The sequence below is a fragment of the Ranitomeya variabilis genome, chromosome 4 (assembly GCF_051348905.1).
Source record: "Ranitomeya variabilis isolate aRanVar5 chromosome 4, aRanVar5.hap1, whole genome shotgun sequence".
In the NCBI taxonomy this organism is placed as follows: Eukaryota; Metazoa; Chordata; class Amphibia; order Anura; family Dendrobatidae; genus Ranitomeya; species Ranitomeya variabilis.
Genome location: NC_135235.1, coordinates 551,256,781 through 551,277,662, shown reverse-complemented (window position 1 = coordinate 551,277,662; position 20,882 = coordinate 551,256,781). Strand labels below are relative to the sequence as shown.

General features: G+C 43.0%; 1 protein-coding gene across 1 annotated transcript in view; it reads left to right on the top strand.

Moving 5' to 3' along the window:
- The window catches only part of PSMD11 (proteasome 26S subunit, non-ATPase 11), a 34,592-nt gene extending 13,992 nt beyond the window's left edge, over window positions 1–20,600 (top strand). Inside the window, exons 6-14 of the mRNA XM_077252664.1 lie at window positions 110–304; window positions 1,035–1,179; window positions 1,357–1,417; window positions 4,566–4,628; window positions 4,757–4,882; window positions 5,906–5,941; window positions 8,372–8,423; window positions 10,854–10,996; window positions 19,889–20,600. Of these exons, the coding sequence (XP_077108779.1) occupies window positions 110–304; window positions 1,035–1,179; window positions 1,357–1,417; window positions 4,566–4,628; window positions 4,757–4,882; window positions 5,906–5,941; window positions 8,372–8,423; window positions 10,854–10,996 (821 nt within the window). The 3' untranslated portion in view covers window positions 19,889–20,600. The remainder of the gene's footprint in view (window positions 1–109; window positions 305–1,034; window positions 1,180–1,356; window positions 1,418–4,565; window positions 4,629–4,756; window positions 4,883–5,905; window positions 5,942–8,371; window positions 8,424–10,853; window positions 10,997–19,888) is intronic.
- Window positions 20,601–20,882: the final 282 nt, after the last annotated feature.

Genomic DNA, 20,882 nt, shown 5'->3' with positions numbered 1-20,882 from the left:
AATTCTTCCAGTCGAAAAATAGCCCTAACCTTCTCAATCCAATTCATTCACCTGTTAGTTCTGAGCAGCCTCTGTAATCCTAATTTAATCTAACTTTCTTTTCTGGTAGGTTCACAGCTTCTACGAGAACTGAAAAAGATGGATGACAAAGCCCTACTGGTGGAGGTTCAACTCCTGGAGAGCAAAACCTACCATGCCCTTAGCAACTTACCCAAAGCCAGAGCCGCCCTTACGTCTGCCCGAACTACAGCCAATGCCATCTATTGCCCACCCAAGCTCCAAGCTGCACTGGACATGCAGTCAGGTATGTCATTACCTTTTATTAAGGGAATCTGTCACCTGACTTTGGGCCTATAAACTGCGGCCACCGCCATCAGGGGCTTATCTACAGAATTCTGTAATGCTGTAGATAAGCCCCCAATGTAATCTGAAAGATAAGAAAAACAAGTTAGATTATACTCACCCAGGGACGGTCCGGTCCAATGGGCGTCGCGGTCTGGGTCCCGCTCCTCCCATCTTCATACGTTGTCATCCTCTTCTTGTCTTGCCGCGGCTCCGGCGTACTTTGTCTGCCCTGTTGAGGGCAGAGCAAAGTACTGCAGTGCGCAGATGCCGGGAAAGGTCAGAGAGGCCCAGCACCTGCGCACTGCAGTACTTTGCTCTGCCCTCAACAGGGCAAATAAAGTGTGCCGGGGCCGCAGCATGAAGACAAGAAGAGGACGTCATCGTAAGAAGATGGGGGAGGCCCCGGACCGCAACGCGCATCTGACCGGACCCAGTTTATAGGCCCAAAATTAGGTGACAGATTCCCTTTAACAGTAGTGATTTTGGTGCTATGTACAGATTTTCTTATACTTTTCCTTCTAGCAGATATTTAGAAGCATTGACACGACTAATACTAAAGCCTATTACTCTTGTGTACCTAACAAACAGTTTACTGTATATTATGTATACCCCTCCTCACATGTAAAGCGCCATGGAATATATGGCGCTATAACAATAAAAAATAATACTGCACCTTGCATCAATTTCAGGTATAATCCATGCAGCGGAGGAGAAGGACTGGAAAACTGCCTACTCCTATTTCTATGAGGCATTTGAGGGCTATGATTCCATTGACAGTCCCAGAGCTATTACAGCCCTGAAGTACATGCTGCTCTGCAAAATCATGTTGAACACGTAAGTATCACTTAAAAAAAACTTCGATTTGGGGAACATTCCTGTAATATTAATCATAATTTGGGAATGATTAGGTAATTATCCATTTTAAATCATTAGGGCAGTACACGTTAGAAATCATGTTTTTCTGCCTAGAAAGTGTTATTAGATGTTTTATTTTCTTTCTTCTGCTTACAGACCAGAAGACGTGCAGGCTTTGGTTAGCGGGAAGCTTGCACTCCGTTACGCTGGTCGACAGGTTAGTAATCTGACACTTTACCATGTGTTTGTACTGTGGGGGACCCTTCAATCATTTACTGTTATTGATGATGGGACCACTTCACACAACCACGGTCCAAATCAGTGCTCTCCGGCCATGGACAGAAGCTGCACAAATGTCTTTAACCATAGGGATTCCAGTCTAATAATGTGGATGAGCGAGTGAGACTTCACTTGTTTGCCGCACAGATAATATCTCTTCGGGCTGGCGAATCATATGCCGCTCCAGGGAATCCAGAAGCAATGGAAATTCATGGCCAGAGAGTAGCGATATGAGCAAACGTGTGCTAACATAGTGGCTTCAGCGTGCTTGAAAAATATCTTTGATTCTTCGCAGCTGCATGTCTCACGGCTGCACGATAGCCACAACAAATGTAAGGATTTCCTGTTTGTTAGGCAATCCCCACGTGTGTTGTGGCTGTTAAACAGCAGCGGGACATGCAGGCTCGGGGACTCGAACATATTATTCGATCACGCCAAAGACCCTGTCAGCACCTGAGCATGCTCAGATAACACCTTATCCAAGCACGTTTGCTCGTCACTACCAGAGCACACTGACCTGGACCGTGGACCAGAAGCGATCCACTCATCTCTATTACTCTAAGGGGTAATATCAAGCATTTGTGTTGGAGTGTCCAGATTGGTAGTATAGACAGTGGTGATTACACATTCATACTATCTATTCACGCAAGGAACTTTGAGGCAGAGTGATCAGTGAGGGTCCCCACAGACAGACCCACCCCCCAGTGATCATACATTTATCATCTATTCTTTGGTGTTGTGCTTGATGTAGCGCTTAAACCAATATAAGCTAATAACACTTAAAAAAGTTAGTTTCATACTACACCCTCTGTCTATTAACTACAGTCTACCTAATGCACAACATTATGTTGTGTTTCTTGGAACACTGAAACAATAGTGGCACATTAATTTCAGTAGCTCCTTATAGTGCAAGGAAATTATACTTAGAGGACCCCTACAACTGAGAGCTGAATGTGAACGCTCCCTGCAGAATAAGCATCTTGTGCTTAAGAGACCGTATGAAACGGGGCCCGTCAAACTAAACCCCATAAAGAGGTAGTCAGATGAATGACGTTGCATGGGCACTACTGGTCTAGCTCTACACTCTGTCACATTAGGGGGATCCCATGCTGGAGAATATCCTTAATGATGTCCCATCGCCCTAGTAAGGCAGGGATTGTCCTGGTAGGATACCTCCACTGCTTTAAAGAATAGCAGATCTATGGGATATCTCCCCATCCATTATATATTTGACTCATCAAAGACTATGCCATAGTGTGCACCTTTAGGGACACAACCTACTGTACTACCAATCTGCTCAAGTCTCAATAGTAATATCACAATGCACATGGCAAAAATGACATCTGTCATCTACAACCCCTGGCAAAAATTATGGAATCACCGGCCTTGGAGGATGTTCATTCAATTGTCTAATTTTGTAGAAAAAAAGCAGATCACAGACATGACACAAAACTAAAGTCATTTCAAATGGCAACTTTCTGGCTTTAAGAAACACTAAAAGAAATCAGGAACAAAAAATGTGGTAATCAGTAATGGTTACTTTTTTACCCAAGCATAGGGGAAAAATTATGGAGTCACTCAATTCTGAGGAAAAAATGTATGGAATCATGAAAAACAAACAAAAAAACACTCCAACACATCACTAGTATTTTGTTGCACCACCTCTGGCTTTTATAACAGCTTGCAGTCTCTGAGGCATGGACTTAATGAGTGCCAAGCAGTACTCTTCATCAATCTGGCTCCAACTTTCTCTGATTGCTGTTGCCAGATCAGCTTTGCAGGTTGGAGCCATGTCATGGACCATTTTCTTCAACTTCCACCAAGATTTTCAATGGGATTGAGATCCGTACTATTTGCAGGCCATGACATTGACCTTATGTGTCTTTTTTCAAGGAATGTTTTCACAGTTTTTGCTCTATGGCAGGATGCATTATCCTCTTGAATAATGATTTAATCATCCCCAAACATCATTTCAATTGATGGGATAAGAAAAGTGTCCAAAATACCAACATAAACTTGTGCATTTATTGAAGACGTAATGGCAGCCATCTCCCATCTCCATATCATCAATGACTGTGGAAATTTGCATGTTCGTTCAGGCAGTCATCTTTATAAATATCATTGTAACAGCACCAAACAAAAGTTCCAGCATCATCACCTTGCCCAATGCAGATTCGCAATTCATCACTGAATATGATTTTCATCCTGTCATCCACAGTCCACGATTGCTTTTCCTTAGCCCATTGTACCCTTGTTTTTTTCTGTTTAGGTGTTAATGATGGCTTTTGCTTAGCTTTTCTGTATGTAAATCCCATTTCCTTTAGGCGGTCTCTTACAGTTCGGTCACAGATGTTGACTCCAGTTTCCACCCATTCGTTCCTCATTTGTTTTGTTGTGCATTTCCTGCTTTGGAGACCTATTGCTTTAAGTTTCCGGTCTTGACGCTTTGATGTCTTCCTTCGTCTACCAGTATGTTTGCCTTTAACAACCTTCCCATGTTGTTTGTATTTGGTCCAGATTTTAGACACAGCTGACTGTGATCAACCAACATCTTTTGCAACATTGCTGATAATTTACCCTCTTTTAAGAGTTTGATAATCCTCTCCTTTGTTTCAATTGACATCTCTCGTGTTGGAGCCATGATTCATGTCAGTCCACTGGGTGCAACAGCTCTCCAAGGTGTGATCACTCCTTTTTAGATGCAGACTAACGAGCAGATCTAATTTGATGCAGGTCTTATTTTTGGGTATGAAAATTTACAGGGTGATTCCATAATTTTTTCCTCAGAATTGAGTGATTCCATAATTTTTTCCCCTATGCTTGGTTAAAAAGAGTAAGCATTACTGACTACCACATTTTTTGTTCTTGATTTCTTTTAGTGTTTGTTAAAGCCAGAAAGTTGCCATTTGAAATGACTTTAGTTTTGTGCCATGTCTGTGATCTGCTTTTTTTTCTACAAAATTAAACAACTGAATGAACATCCTCCAAGGCTGGTGATGCCATAATTTTTGCCAGGGGTTGTATTTACCACTATGCTCCATCGCTGTCTTGAAACTAAGGAATAATGATATGTATTTGCCTTTCAGACAGAAGCACTGAAATGTGTGGCCCAGGCCAGCAAGAACCGCTCCCTTGCCAATTTTGAGAAGGTAAAAGCTGTGTGTAGAGCCGGGTTTAAGATTGTGTCATCTGTAATGTTCTCTCTAAGATCTCCCTTCTCTGTGACAATAGTGACTGCAGAATTCAGATATTCAGATACATGTTATAAATCCTATAGGCACTGACAGACTACAAGGCAGAGTTGCGGGAGGACCCCATTATTACCACTCACCTGGCTAAACTCTATGACAACCTGTTGGAACAGAACCTTATTCGAGTCATTGAGCCTTTCTCTAGGGTACAGGTAAGTTCTGGGACGGTAAAGTTGGATGTGTTTACCGAAGTGGTCTTCCATGATATCGGAGTGAACATATATGTGCATCATACAAATGGAGTTAACATCCGTATTATGGACACAAGACCCAGACCACACGTGGTTTACTCAGTTGACACCGTATACTTCTATAGAGATATTGCTTCAATTCTGGGTTCTGCAACAGTAATGTGTGTATAACAGGGGGTCTAAAGCCAGCCATATTGTGCCTTCTGTTTAGACTTTCAGTATATGTACATTTTGCATAAATCAGTAACTTTTTAACTATAATGTGACTATTTTATTGCTACTTAGCATCATTAGCACTATTTGTCCCTTCTTTAACCAAGTGCCCATAGCCTGGTCTGATGGCTCAAGCACAATGCCCATAGCCTGGTCTGATGGCTCAAGCACAATGCCCATAGCCAGGTCGGATGGCACATGCACAGTGCCCATAGCCAGGTCTGATGGGGCGGGCACTGTGCCCATAGCCAGGTCTGATGGTGCGGGCACTCTGCCCATAGCCAGGTCGGATGGCGCATGCACAGTGTCCATAGCCAGGTCTGATGGCGCGGGCACTGTGCCCATAGCCAGGTCTGATGGTGCGGGCACTGTGCCCATAGCCAGGTCTGATGGTGCGGGCACTGTGCCCATAGCCAGGTCTGATGGTGCGGGCACTGTGCCCATAGCCAGGTCTGATGGTGCGGGCACTGTGCCCATAGCCAGGTCTGATGGCGCGGGGCACTGTGCCCATAGCCAGGTCTGATGGCGCGGGGCACTGTGCCCATAGCCAGGTCTGATGGCGCGTGGCACTTTGCACATGAGTTCAAAATAAAGATACAAACATCCAGTCACTGCACCAGCACGGCGATCACTGAGGGGCATCTCATGCAATCGGCTTATTTTCAGGTTGCACTTCTAATAAAAAGGATGGTTTCTTCATAGAGCATCACTATATGATTTGTTGCTACCTGAGCTATTCGATGTAATTTTTTTCTCTGCTTTTCCTTGCAGATTGATCACATATCCAGTCTCATCAAACTGTCAAAGGTAAGAAATATTTGCCGAACCCTGATCCACTGCTTGTCTCCGCTATCTCTTGATCATACTGCCCAAACAAGAAGACATGTGTAATCTAGACCATCTCCTTCATTACCGAAGGCTATAAACCACCCAGGCACAGGAGGAGAAGCTTTCTTCAGCTATCTTGGCTTGATTGACAGGTGTTTCCCTATTTTCGCCAAGCAGTGTGGGGACAATCCGAATGGAGATTCTTATCGGACTCCTTTTACTTTTGTCTAGCTCATGATCCCCACAGTGTCTGAGTAAAAGCTAGCTTTATGTAGTGGCAGAGCATGACTGTATTCATACTGCCCAGGCATGCAACATTTGACAGATTTTCATGTAATTTGTTGGGCAAGTGCGATGGCTAGTCATCGGCTACAAACCAGCAGCTTCACAGTCCATAATCTACAATGGGAGATTACATTTGCCCGTGCCTCCTTATAGATGCATCCAGATGCCGTACCAATGGGAGTCCAAAAAATCCAGTTCACTTTGAGAGCAGATTTGTGATAAGTAGTGAGCAGGACATGCAGAGAACTTGTGGATGCCCCTTTGTTTCTCCCATACACTATCATGGAAGCGGAAAGGGTTCTATTCAGATTCTAACCTACCTTTCCCTGACATTTGCCATCTCCGTGTGCGGTTCAATCATTACTCCAAAGCAACATGCCCGCTGTCTTGGGGTCATCCTTGATTCCGAGCTTTCATTCACCCCCCCACATCTGATCACTGGCTCGCTCTTATCTGCATCTCAAAAACATTTCTAGAATTCGCCCTTTTCTTACTTTCGACTCTGCAAAAACTCTTACTGTTTCACTTATTCATTCTCGTCTGGACTATTGTAACTCTCCCAGCTCCAATCTGTCCTGAATGCTGCTGCCAGGATCATATTCCTCACCAACCGTTACACCGATGCATCTCCCTTGTGCCAGTCATTACACTGGTTACCCATCCACTCCAGAATCCAGTACAAAACTACTACCCTCATCCGCAAAGCACTCCATGGTTCAGCACCACCCTACATCTCCTCTCTGGTCTGTCTACCACCCTACCCGTGCCCTCCGCTCCACTAATGACCTCAGGTTAGCATCCTCAATAATCAGAACCTCCCACTCCCGCCTCCAAGACTTTACACGTGCTGTGCCGATTCTTTGGAATGCATTACCTAGGTTAATACGATTAATCCCCAATCCCCACAGTTTTAAGCGTGCCCTAAAAACTCATTTGTTCAGACTGGCCTACCGCCTCAACGCATTAACCTAACTATCCCTGTGTGGCCTAATATAAAAAAAAAAAACAGGTTCCTCGCATCATGTTCTCATACACTTTATGCAGTTAATAGCACTCTGTGTCTGTAGTGCTACATACTTAGGCAGTTAACTGGTTCATGCAGCTTTACATGAACACCCGAGCCTTACACTATGGCTGGTCCAAATAACTAAAGCAATTGTTACCCTCCACCTCTCGTATCTCCCCTTTTCCTCATATTTTGTAAGCTTGCGAGCAGGGCCCTCATTCCTCCTGGTATCTGTTTTGAACTGTGATTTCTGTTATGCTGTAATGTCTATTGTCTGTACAAGTCCCCTCTATAATGTAAAGTGCTGCGGAATATGTTGGCGCTATATAAATAAAAAATTATTATTATTATTAGATGGAGGTGAGGGCAACGTATGATGCCTCCGTGCAGGAGGTGAAATACCACAGAAGTGGCCAAATTCAGGCTTCAACTTAATCTGTCATGAGAATTTACACCATAAAACACCAGTAGATTTCGTTAATAGTTGTTGCCAGATAGTGTGAGGCTTTTCCTTGTTGCAAAATTGATGACCTTTCCCTGCCACCTCCTATGGAATGTAACTGTAAAAGGGCAGTGCTCCTCTCCTGTGACCCGGCCTTCCAGCCTGTATTTGCCCCTAACGTCCCCTAAAGTATGCGTCATTTAATAGGAAAACATGGAGAGTTGAGGACTCTGTTTAGTGCATGCACACAATAGTACACTAAACACGGAGGGATGGGATTTGATCTGTAGTGTGCAGGGGCCGGCTGTGCATTGGGTGAGCGTAGGTGCAATTCCCATGTAAAGTGCCGGACTCCTCTTATGATGCATGTCCAGTGGACTCCTCTGTACTAACATACATGATAAGATGTTTGGGGACAGCTTGGAGGGTACAGTGTCCCTTTTTCACACAATATGGGACTGGAGCACGTGATTTTTTTTTTTCTCCAGATTTTCAGACTACATACTCTTTAGTAGCTGACGGCATGCCCCCGTGTGTGCGCTTCCAGCTGCTCCATAACCAGGAACTCGTAGGTCACCCTGAAATTTTGGATTCACAGATCCTAGGTTATTCACCCTACACTTTGTCAAAATGTCACAGGTCACATCTGTAAACCCCTTCTCTTTTCTCCCTGTAGCCGGATGTAGAACGAAAACTCTCCCAGATGATCCTAGACAAGAAATTTCACGGTGAGCATTCGCTATACACCCAGAATGCTTGTTTATGACCAGCTGTACGTATGACTTTCACTTGTTTTCTCGAGTGCCAGGCTGTGCCTGCCAAGGGAAGGGTTTAATATGTTGGTACATTTAGTCTAAATAAGATGTTCACAGCCATCTGGGCAGAATTTATTAGCACATCCGTGGGGAGGATTAGTGGAGACTCAGAGTGCAGCCTGCAGTCTACAGATAAGGGATCAAGGAGATGAGCGCTCCCTGGAGGCCATTTAAATACGTGTTATGTAAGGAGCTTAGCCGTTTCCTAATTGTTGGGTTACTCTTCTGGTAAAGAAGAAAAAGTAGTTTAACTGCAGTATATTTTACAGTGTCGGAGTGGAATTTATAGCATGTCTGTGGTTATCTGATCCTCAGTCATCAAAACCCACATGACTTGACCAATGTCACTTATGTCTTTATTGTATACACTGTGTGCAGATTTATTAGGCAAGTTGTATTTTGATCACATTATACTTTTTATACATGTTGTCGTACTCCAAGCTGTTCAGGCTTGAGAGCCAACTACCAATTGAGTAAATCATGTGATGTGCATCTCTGTAATGAGGAGGGGTGTTGTCTAATGACATCAAAACCCTATATAAGGTGTGCTTAAGTATTAGGCAACTTCCTTTCCTTTGGCAAAATGGGTCAGAAGAGAGATTTGACGGGCTCTGAAAAGTCCAAAACTGTTAGTTGTCTTGCAGAGGGATGCAGCAGTCTTCAAATTGCCACACTTTTGAAGCGTTTCATGGCAAATAGCCAACAGGGTTGCAAGAAGTGTGTTGGGCAAAAAAGGCGCAAAATAACTGCCCATGAATTGAGGAAAATTAAGCGTGAAGCTGCCAAGATGCCATTTGCCACCAGTTTTGCCATATTTCAGAGCTGCAACGTTACTGGAGTAACAAAAAGCACAAGGTGTGCGATACTCAGGGACATGGCCAAGGTACGGAAGCCTGAAAAACGACCACCTTTGAACAAGAAACATAAGATAAAACGTCAAGACTGGGCCAAGAAATATCTTAAGACTGACTTTTCAAAGGTTTTATGGACTGATGAAATGAGTGTGACTCTTGATTGGCCAGATGGATGGGCCAGAGGCTGGATCAGTAAAGGGCAGAGAGCTCCACTCCGACTCAGACACCAGCAAGGTGGAGGTGGGGTACTGGTATGGGCTGGTATCATCAAAGATGAACTTGTGGGACCTTTTCGGGTTGAGGATGGAGTGAAGCTCAACTCCCAGACCTACTGCCAGTTTCTGGAAGACAACTTCTTCAAGCAGCGGTACAGGAAGAAGTCGGTATCGTTCAAGAAAAACATGATTTTCATGCAGGACAACGCTCCATCAAATGCCTCCAACTACTCCACAACGTGGCTGGCCAGTAAAGGTCTCAAAGAAGAAAAAATAATGACATGGCCCCTTGTTCACCTGATCTGAACCCCATAGAGAACTTGTGGTCCTCATAAAATGTGAGATCTACAGGGAAGGAAAACAGTACACCTCTCGGAACAATGTCTGGGAGGCTGTGGTGGTTGCTGCACGCAATGTTGATCATAAACAGATCAAGCAACTGACAGAATCTATGGATGGAAGGCTGCTGAGTGTCCTTATAAAGAAAGGTGGCTATATTGGTCACTAATTTTTGGGGTTTTATTTTTGCATGTCAGAAATGTTTATTTCTAAATTTTGTGCAGTTATATTTGTTTATCTGGTGAAAATAAACAAGTGAGATGGGAATGTATTTGTTTTTTATTAAGTTGCCTAATAATTCTGCACAGTAATAGTTACCTGCACAAACAGATATCCTCCTAAGATAGCCAAATCTGAAAAAAAAACCACTCCAACTTGCAAAAATATTAAGCTTTGATATTTGAGTCTTTTGGGTTGAATGAGAACATAGTTGTTGATCAATAATAAAAATAATCCTCTAAAATACAACTTGCCTAATAATTCTGCACACAGTGTAGTAAAATATCCTCTGGACAGGTAGATCAGTCATCAATGGCTATGACAGGAGTGGTAGAATCACACAAGATGCCCAATGTACAGGTATAGAAAAACATGGCTGCTTCCTTCCATGAACATCACCACACCTGTCCTGGTATTGTAACGCTGTAAAACTGAAGTGGCTGATCTGCAATACCACAAGCAACCTGTGTTCTGGTATGGCACTGTTCCTGGAAGTAAGCAGCCATGTCTAATCCTGTACAATCCTTGAACGGATTTTTCTAAATCCTGGTAAGACCATGTGGTGTCCGTAGCCGAGCTCAAGAAGGCCATGGAGCAGAAAGTCAAAAGCTCTCTTGAGCTTCGGTACAAATGAAGCAAACTCCCAGCGGTGAAAAGTAATTGGTCAATTTACCTAGATGGAGGTGTAATCTTTTTTTCTCTTATTTCCTGCACAGGTATCCTAGATCAGGGAGAGGGAGTCTTGATCATATTCGATGAACCGCCTGTAGATAAGACGTACGAAGCTGCTCTGGAAACCATTCAGAATATGAGCAAAGTGGTGGATTCTCTGTATAACAAGGCCAAGAAGCTCACATAGGTGAGTAGTAGTGGTGGCAAGTGATGGCTGTCTCTGAGGTCTGACCACAAGGTGGGAGAGATGACAAAGGGCAGAGAAAACTGTCGGATTAGCAGAGCAGCGACCTACTACATGGCTCTTGGTCCTACCCCCTTCTCAGACTTAAAAAAGTAAAAGCCATCCCACCAGCGTCAAGGTGTACCCAAATCGTGATGCACCTTAGGACCATCCTGATTTGGGTACACCTTGATGCTGGTGGGATGGCTTTTACTTTTTTTAATCAAAAACAGTGTTTACCAAGTACTCAATGTCATTTATGTGTACTGTTGCTTTTACTTATTTACTTACAGCAGGATACATGTTCATTTTGTGTTAGGTTTTGTCTGTTTAATGGCCAGTGGGACCATGCTGCAGTTTTGCATGCATACCAACTTGTACGCCAGTTTATTTTTTGGGGGCTTATTTTTCTACATGGAAAAAAATGGAACATTTTTACAAGTCAGCCATGCACACTTTTATTTAAAAAAAAATAAATAAAAATAAAAAAAATATTTGGTAAGGGTTCACGAAGACCTTTTTTTTCACCAATGCTAATAATCTTGGCAAACACTCCTATGTGAAATCACCATTCATTGCTGGATCGCAGAGTAGAAGACAAGTGGTGTAGGTGAGAGCAGCGCACAGTACGGGCCGTGGACGGACTCTGCTGCTATTTAGAGGCTGAAGTCCTATAGCAGCCGTTCCTTCCTCCCTCTTATCATACATGCATCAGCTTTACCAGTTGCCCAGCAGATGTTCAGAACAAGATCCGGATTCTGAGGTTAGAACCACATCCATGTCTAGGACACAAAGATCTTTGGTAATTGGGCATTGCACAATGTCAGCTATGGAGATGAGTGCTCCTACTGATAATGACACATTACAATGGGCACGAACAGCCCCCGTGCCATCTGTGGAACAATGTAGCCAGCTGCTTCTGCTTTCCACACCATGCAGACAGGATGTGCTCGGTTATATCATTACTACGGGGTTTGCACAACTGCTGTTTGTTCTTCTGGGGCTGCAGCCTGGATAAGGTCGTCATTCTCAGAGCTCTGTGTACTGCCGCATATAGGAACGATTTCTAGTCATGGATTTCATACATTTTATTTAAGCTGTCTGACTGCAGAGATTTTAATGGGGGAGTTAAGATTACAATACTATGGCTGCTGTCTTCCTAAAATGGCTCCATTCTTACCTATCAATGTGGAGCTGAAGCTTAGCCTTATGGCATTGATTCTAGAAGTAAGCAGACCTCTGTTTATACTACTCATTGGAGATGATCAAAAAGATTCACAGGATTCTGGTCCAGCGGCCACATTAATAGTCTGTGTCCACCAGATCAGAGCCTGCCCGAAATCCTGGCATCTCCTTATTCGTAGGCCCGGAGCACTTATGAAATTACTGTGGGCCTACTGAAGAGAAGGGCCAGGGATTCCAGCAAGTAAGAGGAAGTTCGCAGGCACAGACTTATCATCGTGGCCATTGGACCTGGGTCCCTGGAGTCTTTTTGTCATTTCTAGTATTTAGCATTTTTTTTCAATTCTGTTAATTTAATTAGAAAAGTCCATATCAAGTCTGACCTTGACTATGGTGATGGAGCCTGTTTCACACTTTCCATATTCATTGTCCAGGTAAGGATTGATGTCCTGACTAGCTAAAGGATTGTTGACCCAAACTCACCACCCACCATACTCAGGCCTTGAATATCTGCCGTGTGAAACTGTCCTAAGGACAAATTCACACATCTATGTTTTCGCAGACCTAGTACAGACTGATGGACCAGCCTCATTTAGTGCAGGGCAGGAAACCTGTGTCCGGTACAGATCATGAATCACAGACATGTGAATGGGGCCTTTGACTCATATAAAATGTGGCCTACGTTTATTACAATGTGGGTGGACATGTATGGTTTATTTTATGATTAATTAAATAAGTCAGCACGTTTGGCGCTGAAATCTGAGGGCAGCTTGCGGTAGGAGTTAAAACACAGATTTCAGCTCAAGCTCTGTTTACTTGTAATGATTGTTTTAGCACCAGGAGCTTAATCGTTGCTGGAATAGAGCAGCCTGGTCGTCCGACTCCACCCCCTTCTGTGATAAGCAGCTCCCTGTCTATGGACATTGTACATGCAGAGCCTGGTGTGGGCGGGGTTAGCTTTATCAGCTCTGCTTCATTGCTAAATCTAAAACCTCTTGTGTGAGAACGGCTGCACCCAGTAATCTTAAGTGATACATCGTTGGATTCAGCTTCTCTTTGCCTACATCAGGCTGCTCTCAGATGAGGTAGCAAAACACTGCTGACAGATTGACTTTAACCCCTTCCCGACATTTGACGTACTATCCCGTCGAGGTGGGGTGGGCCCGTATGACCGCCGACGGGATAGTACGTCATACGCGATCGGCCGCGCTCACGGGGGGAGCGCGGCCGGGTGTCAGCTGCATATCGCAGCTGACATCCGGCACTATGTGCCAGGAGCGGTCACGGACCGCCCCCGGCACATTAACCCCCGGCACACCGCGATCAAACATGATCGCAGTGTACCGGCGGTATAGGGAAGCATCGCGCAGGGAGGGGGCTCCCTGCGGGCTTCCCTGAGACCCCCGGAGCAACGCGATGTGATCGCGTTGCTGCGAGGGTCTCCTACCTCCTTCCTGGCTGCAGGTCCCGGATCCAAGATGGCCGCGGCATTCGGGTCCTGCAGGGAAGGAGGTGGCTTACCGAGTGTCTGCTCAGAGCAGACTCTTGGTAAGCCTGCAGCCCTGCACAGCAGATCGCAGATCTGGCAGAGTGCTGTGCACACTGCCAGATCAATGATCTGTGATGTCCCCCCCTGGGACAAAGTAAAAAAGTAAAAAAAAAATTTTTCCACATGTGTAAAAAAAATTAAAAAAAAATCCTAAATAAATAATAATAAAAAAATATATATTATTCCCATAAATACATTTCTTTATCTAAATAAAAAAAACAAAACAATAAAAGTACACATATTTAGTATCGCCGCGTCCGTAACGACCCAACCTATAAAACTGTCCCACTAGTTAACCCCTTCAGTAAACACCGTAAGAAAAAAAAAAACGAGGCAAAAAACAACGCTTTATTACCATACCGCCGAACAAAAAGTGGAATAACACGCGATCAAAAAGACTGATATAAATATCCATGGTACCGCTGAAAACGTCATCTTGTCCCGCAAAAAACAAGCCGCCACACAGCATCATCAGCAAAAAAATAAAAAAGTTATAGTCCTGAGAATAAAGCGATACCAAAATAATTATTTTTTCTATAAAATAGTTTTTATCGTATAAAAGCGCCAAAACATAAAAAAATGATATAAATGAGATATCGCTGTAATCGTACTGACCCGAAGAATAAAACTGCTTTATCAATTTTACCAAACGCGGAACGGTATAAACGCCTCTCCCAAAAGAAATTCATGAATAGCAGGTTTTTGGTCATTCTGCCTCACAAAAATCGGAATAAAAAGTGATCAAAAACGGTCACGTGTCCGAAAATGTTAGCAATAAAAACATCAACTCGTCCCGCAAAAAACAAGACCTCACATGACTCTGTAGACCAAAATGTGGAAAAATTCTAGGTCTCAAAATGTGGAGACGCAAAAACTTTTTTGCTATAAAAAGCGTCGCTGGTTTCACACTTGCGTTTTTGTCTGCAGCGTTTTTTGCACAAAAAAACGCATGCGTTTTTTCCCTATATTTAACATTGAAAACGCATGCGTTTTTTTGTACGGGTTTGGTCGCGTTTTCAGACGCATGCGTTTTTTTTCTGCATGCGTTCATTTTCAGAAATACAACCTGCAGTATTTTCTTGCGTTTTTAAGCACATGCGTTTGCGTTAAAAATGCATGCGTTTTTATCGAAAAAAAAAAACAGAAAACACACTGAAAAGCCACCCACCACCATCAAGGTGATAGAGATCCAAACCCTAACCCTAACTCTACCCCTAACCTCACCCCTAACCGTTTAATGAACATTTTCTGACAGTCATAGTGCCACGTATTTCAGTGCCACGTATTTCAGTGCCACGTATTTCAGTGCCACGTATTTCAGTGCCACGTATTTCAGTGCCACGTATTTCAGTGCCACGTATTTCAGTGCCACGTATTTCAGTGCCACGTATTTCTTTGCCACGTATCACGTATTTCAGTGCCACGTATTTAAGTACCACGTATTTCAGTTGCACGTATTTAAGTACCACGTATTTCAGTTGCACGTATTTCAGTTGCACGTATTTCAGTTGCACGTATTTCAGTTGCACGTATTTCAGTTGCACGTATTTCAGTGGCACGTATTTCAGTGGCACGTATTTCAGTGGCACGTATTTCAGTGGCACGTATTTCAGTGGCACGTATTTCAGTGGCACGTATTTCAGTGGCACGTATTTCAGTGGCACGTGTTTCAGTGCCACGTATCACGTATTTCAGTGCCACGTATCACGTATTTCAGTGCCACGTATCACGTATTTCAGTGCCACGTATCACGTATTTCAGTGCCACGTATCACGTATTTCAGTGCCACGTATTTCAGTGCCACGTATTTCAGTGCCACGTATTTCAGTGCCACGTATTTCAGTGCCACGTATTTCAGTGCCACGTATTTCAGTGCCACGTATTTCAGTGCCACGTATTTCAGTGCCACGTATTTCAGTGCCACGTATTTCAGTTGCACGTATTTCAGTCACGTTTAGGGTTAGGGGTAGGGTTAGGGTTAGGGTTGGAGGTAAAGTTAGGGTTAGGGTTGGGGCTAAAGTTATGGTTGGGGCTAAAGTTAGGGTTTGGATTACATTTACGGTTTGGATTAGGGTTGGGATTAGAATTATGGGCGTGTCAGGGCTAGGGGTGTGGTTAGGGTTACCGTTGGGATTAGGGTTAGGGGTGTGTTTGGGTTAGGGTTTCAGGTAGAATTGGGGAGTTTCCACTGTCCAGGCACATCAGGGGCTCTCCAAGCGCGACATGGCGTCCAATCTCAATTCCAGCCAATTCTGCGTTGAAAAAGTAAAACAGTGCTCCTTCCCTTCCGAGCTCTCCCGTGCGCCCAAAAAGGGGTTTACCCCAACATATGTGTTATCAGCGTACTCAGGACAAATTGAACAACAACTTCTGGGGTCCAAGTTCTCTTGTTATCCTTAGGAAAATAAAAATTTGGGGGGCTAAAAATCATTTTTGTGGGAAAAAAAAGATGTTTTATTTTCACGGCTCTGCGTTATAAACTGTAGTGACTACAAAAATGAGAGCGTGTGCACAACCAGTTAGAGGTGCATAGGTAGGTTCCCACACCATACAGTATACAAAATAAAAGACCTTGCACTCAACTTAAATGCTCAAGTGAGATATTTTAATGTAGTACTCCACAAAACGTTTCGGTCCAAACAAACAGGACCTTCATCAGTTACTACAACCAAAGGTGAGACACCACAAATAAATACATGAAAATAGATATCATACAAAAAAGAAAAAGAACAAAACAAAGTATATACAATAGCTCGATAATAGATATGATGTCTCTGAGCAATAGAAAAAACATGTCATGTTTAGACCATAGGGTTAAATTTGGACCTATCGTCCTGCATGAAGAGAGATACCAATAATATCTGGTGCCGATATAGGTGGAAAGTGAGTATGGGGGAAAAAAAACAAAACTTAATAACGTACCGTACTGATAGAAAAGTAGTGGATAAACGCTATTAGCGTATCTCTAGGCACTGGTTTACACAGCGTCTGTGACAGACAAAAGTGAGGTGATGACCACAACTCTATGTGTGATTAATATGCGTGCTGACAAAGAGTCAGTGGGGAGGCATACCTGTAATAGGGTATATGGAGAAACCAGACCTTCTAAAAAAAGGGGATAAACGAGAGTGATTAAGACTTGTCCTGTGCAGGATCCGCAGCGGCGTAACGCCGCTAGCGAGGTGCATCGCATAAATGTTGTTACCTGGTGTCCGATGATATGTGGATGTGTGCCCAGATCAGACGCGGAATCCCCCGCTCGTCTGTAAGGTGCTGTGGGCGTGCGCGCTATAATAAGAAAGAGGGCGTTCCTAGTAGTGCCTCCCGACGAATAGGAGTATAGAGGTGTGGGCGGAAATGACGTAATGGGAAGCGTTTATCCACTACTTTTCTATCAGTACGGTACGTTATTAAGTTTTGGTTTTTTTCCCCCATACTCACTTTCCACCTATATCGGCACCAGATATTATTGGTATCTCTCTTCATGCAGGACGATAGGTCCAAATTTAACCCTATGGTCTAAACATGACATGTTTTTTCTATTGCTCAGAGACATCATATCTATTATCGAGCTATTGTATATACTTTGTTTTGTTCTTTTTCTTTTTTGTATGATATCTATTTTCATGTATTTATTTGTGGTGTCTCACCTTTTGGTTGTAGTAACTGATGAAGGTCCTGTTTGTTTGGACCGAAACGTTTTGTGGAGTACTACATTAAAATATCTCACTTGAGCATTTAAGTTGAGTGCAAGGTCTTTTATTTTATAAACTGTAGTGAAACACTTGGGGGTTCAAAGTTCTCACAACACATCTAGATAAGTACCTTGGGAGGTCTAGTTTCCAATATGGGGTCACTTGTGGGGGGTTTGTACTGTTTGGGTACATCAGGGGCTCTGCAAATGCAACGTGACGCCTGCAGACCAATCCATTTAAGGCTGCATTCCAAATGGCGCTCCTTCCCTTCCGAGCTCTGTCATGCACCCAAACAGTGGTTCCCCCCCACATATGGGGTATCAGCGTACTCAGGACAAATTGGACAACAACTTTTGGGGTCTAATTTATCCTGTTACCCTTGTGAAAATACAAAACTGGGGGCTAAAAAAATCATTTTTGAGGAAAAAAAATATATATTTTCACGGCTCTGCGTTATAAACTGTAGTGAAACACTTGGGGGTTCAAAGCTCTCAAAACACATCTAGATAAGTTCCTTAGGGGGTCTACTTTCCAAAATGGTGTCACTTGTAGGGAGTTTCAATGTTTAGGCATATCAGGGGCTCTCCAAACGCAACATGGCGTCCCATCTCAATTCCAGTCAATTTTGCATTGAAAAGTCAAATGGCGCTCCTTCCCTTCCAAGCTCTGCCATGCGCCCAAACAATGGTTTACACCCACATATGGGGTATCAGCGTACTCAGGACAAATTGTACAACATTTTTTGGGGTCCAATTTCTTCTCTTACCCTTGGGAAAATAAAAAATTGGGGGCGAAAAGATCATTTTTGTGAAAAAATATGATTTTTTATTTTTACGGCTCTGCATTATAAACTTCTGTGAAGCACTTGGTGGGTCAAAGTGCTCACCACACATCTAGATAAGTTCCTTAGGGGGTCTACTTTCCAAAATGGTGTCACTTGTAGGGAGTTTCAATGTTTAGGCATATCCGGGGCTCTCCAAACGCAACATGGCGTCCCATCTCAATTCCAGTCAATTTTGCATTGAAAAGTCAAATGGCGCTCCTTTCCTTCCGAGCTCTGCCATGCGCCCAAACAGTGGTTTACCCCCACATATGGGGTATCAGCGTACTCAGGACAAATTGTACAACAACTTTGGGGGTCCATTTTCTCCTGTTACCCTTGGTAAAATAAAACAAATTGGAGCTGAAATAAATTGTGTGTGAAAAAAAGTTAAATGTTCATTTTTATTTAAACATTCCAAAAATTCCTGTGAAACACCTGAAGGGTTAATAAACTTCTTGAATGTGGTTTTGAGCACCTTGAGGGGTGCAGTTTTTAGAATGGTGTCACACTTGGGTATTTTCTATCATAAAGACCCCTCAAAATGACTTCAAATGAGATGTGGTCCCTAAAAAAAAAATGGTGTTGTAAAAATGAGAAATTGCTGGTCAACTTTTAACCCTTATAACTCCGTCACAAAAAAAAATTTTGGTTCCAAAACTGTACTGATGTAAAGTAGACATGTGGGAAATGTTACTTATTAAGTATTTTGCGTGACATATGTCTGTGATTTAAGGGCATAAAAATTCAAAGTTGGAAAATTGCGAAATTTTCAAAATTTTCGCCAAATTTCCATTTTTTTCACAAATAAACGCAAGTTATATCGAATAAATTTTACCACTAACATGAAGTACAATATGTCACGAGAAAACAATGTCAGAATCGCCAAGATCCGTCAAAGCGTTCCAGAGTTATAGCCTCATAAAGGGACAGTGGTCAGAATTGTAAAAATTGGCCCGGTCATTAACGTGCAAACCACCCTTGGTGGTGAAGGGGTTAAGAACACCCGACACTTTACTTCCTAAAAGGGCTTTAGCATTTATTGTCGTCTTAAAAAAAAAAATAGAACAAAAAAAAAAACTTTCCAGAAATCAGTAGTACAAGTATACCAATATAACATATTTTGTAATATATCTTGTAATAATCTCCCTTCAAAGGGGTTGTTCAGGGTTAAAAAGAAAGAAAAAAAGAAAAGTCTGGGAATCATATAAATTTAAAAAATATATATTAATTCCGTTGCCGCTCAGGTTGTCCCTGCAGTCCTTCACTTGTCCTGCAGCGATGAAGTGCCCTACATGTGCCCACTGCAGCCAATCACTGGCCTCTGTCACGTGCCATACAGGCAGCCATCACCCGAGGCCTGTGACTGGTCGCAGTGAGCACTTCTATGCATGGTATTTTGTCATCAAGACTGGGATGGACCACTGAGGAGCAGCAACAGAACGATATTTTTTATTTCACAGCACTCTCTGCATTATTTTTACCATTATTTTTTATTTATTTTTAAATCCTGAACAACCCCTTTTAAGGCCATGTTCACACATTTGCAATTGTTGATGCATTTAACTCAATGTCATACTGATCTTAATGTGTTTCATATTCACTTTCAGACCATTGAAATCATCAGCCATTGAGAAATCAGAGCGGCAGGAGCAGCGGACACCTCTCCTCCTCGTGTGGGATGGTGGAAAAGGGGCAGGGGTGCTGAAGGGAATTTTTTTTTTTTTATTATTATTTTTTATTTCCATTTTTCCCAGGAACATCTATTGTTTTGAATGGTCATTTTTAAAATCTCAATGAATGGGCGCATCCTTGGCACAGGCCTCTTAGGTTCTGGGTTAAATCCATGCTCTGACTATGTCCACTCTTCCATCCCACGTCCGGGGGCCGGGGTTAGAACACTTGCTTGTTTTATAGGTTTTTCTGTGTACTTACCTGAAGCAGTGCTTGTTTGCGGGGGTCTCTTTGAGCTTACCCATGGTCCCCAGAGCCTTAGTTCCATGATTGCACACACGACCTATACTGTATGTGCCACAGAGGCTTGCTAGGGAAAAGACTCATTTGGGCTCACGGTTCAGCTCTGGCGGGGAACCCTCACTTTTCATAAATTAAACGGGTTTGCTGCTTGCAGGGATTTAACGAAACAAAAAATTGCCATTGCCGCTCCTGTTACCACTCCTTTAAGACATGCCCCCTCGTCCCTGCTGATGTCCTTTGGGTTTCGATATCCCATAAGAGGTGCACAATTTCCACCCAGCTGAAACCAGAGTATATCTGATGTTCAGATGTGTTCCAATAAAGATCTTTTTTTTTTTTTTTTTTCTTTTCTGGTCTTTGGTGTGTAAAAGCTTTCTATAGAGTTGAGGAGACAAATGCTCTCCAGGTGAACATGGATGATGTTTGTTTTTTTAATCTCTTATTTGATTTTTACTCTGTTTGGTCATCTTAAAGGATCCATCAAGCCTCCTAATATGTCTGTTTTAGTAAACTTTTCCTGTAGTGTTGAGTGAACATGCTTGGATAAGGTGTTATCTGAGCATGCTCTGGTGCTATCAGACTATCTGTTATATGTCCGAGTCCGCAGCCTGTCTCGCGGCTGTTGCG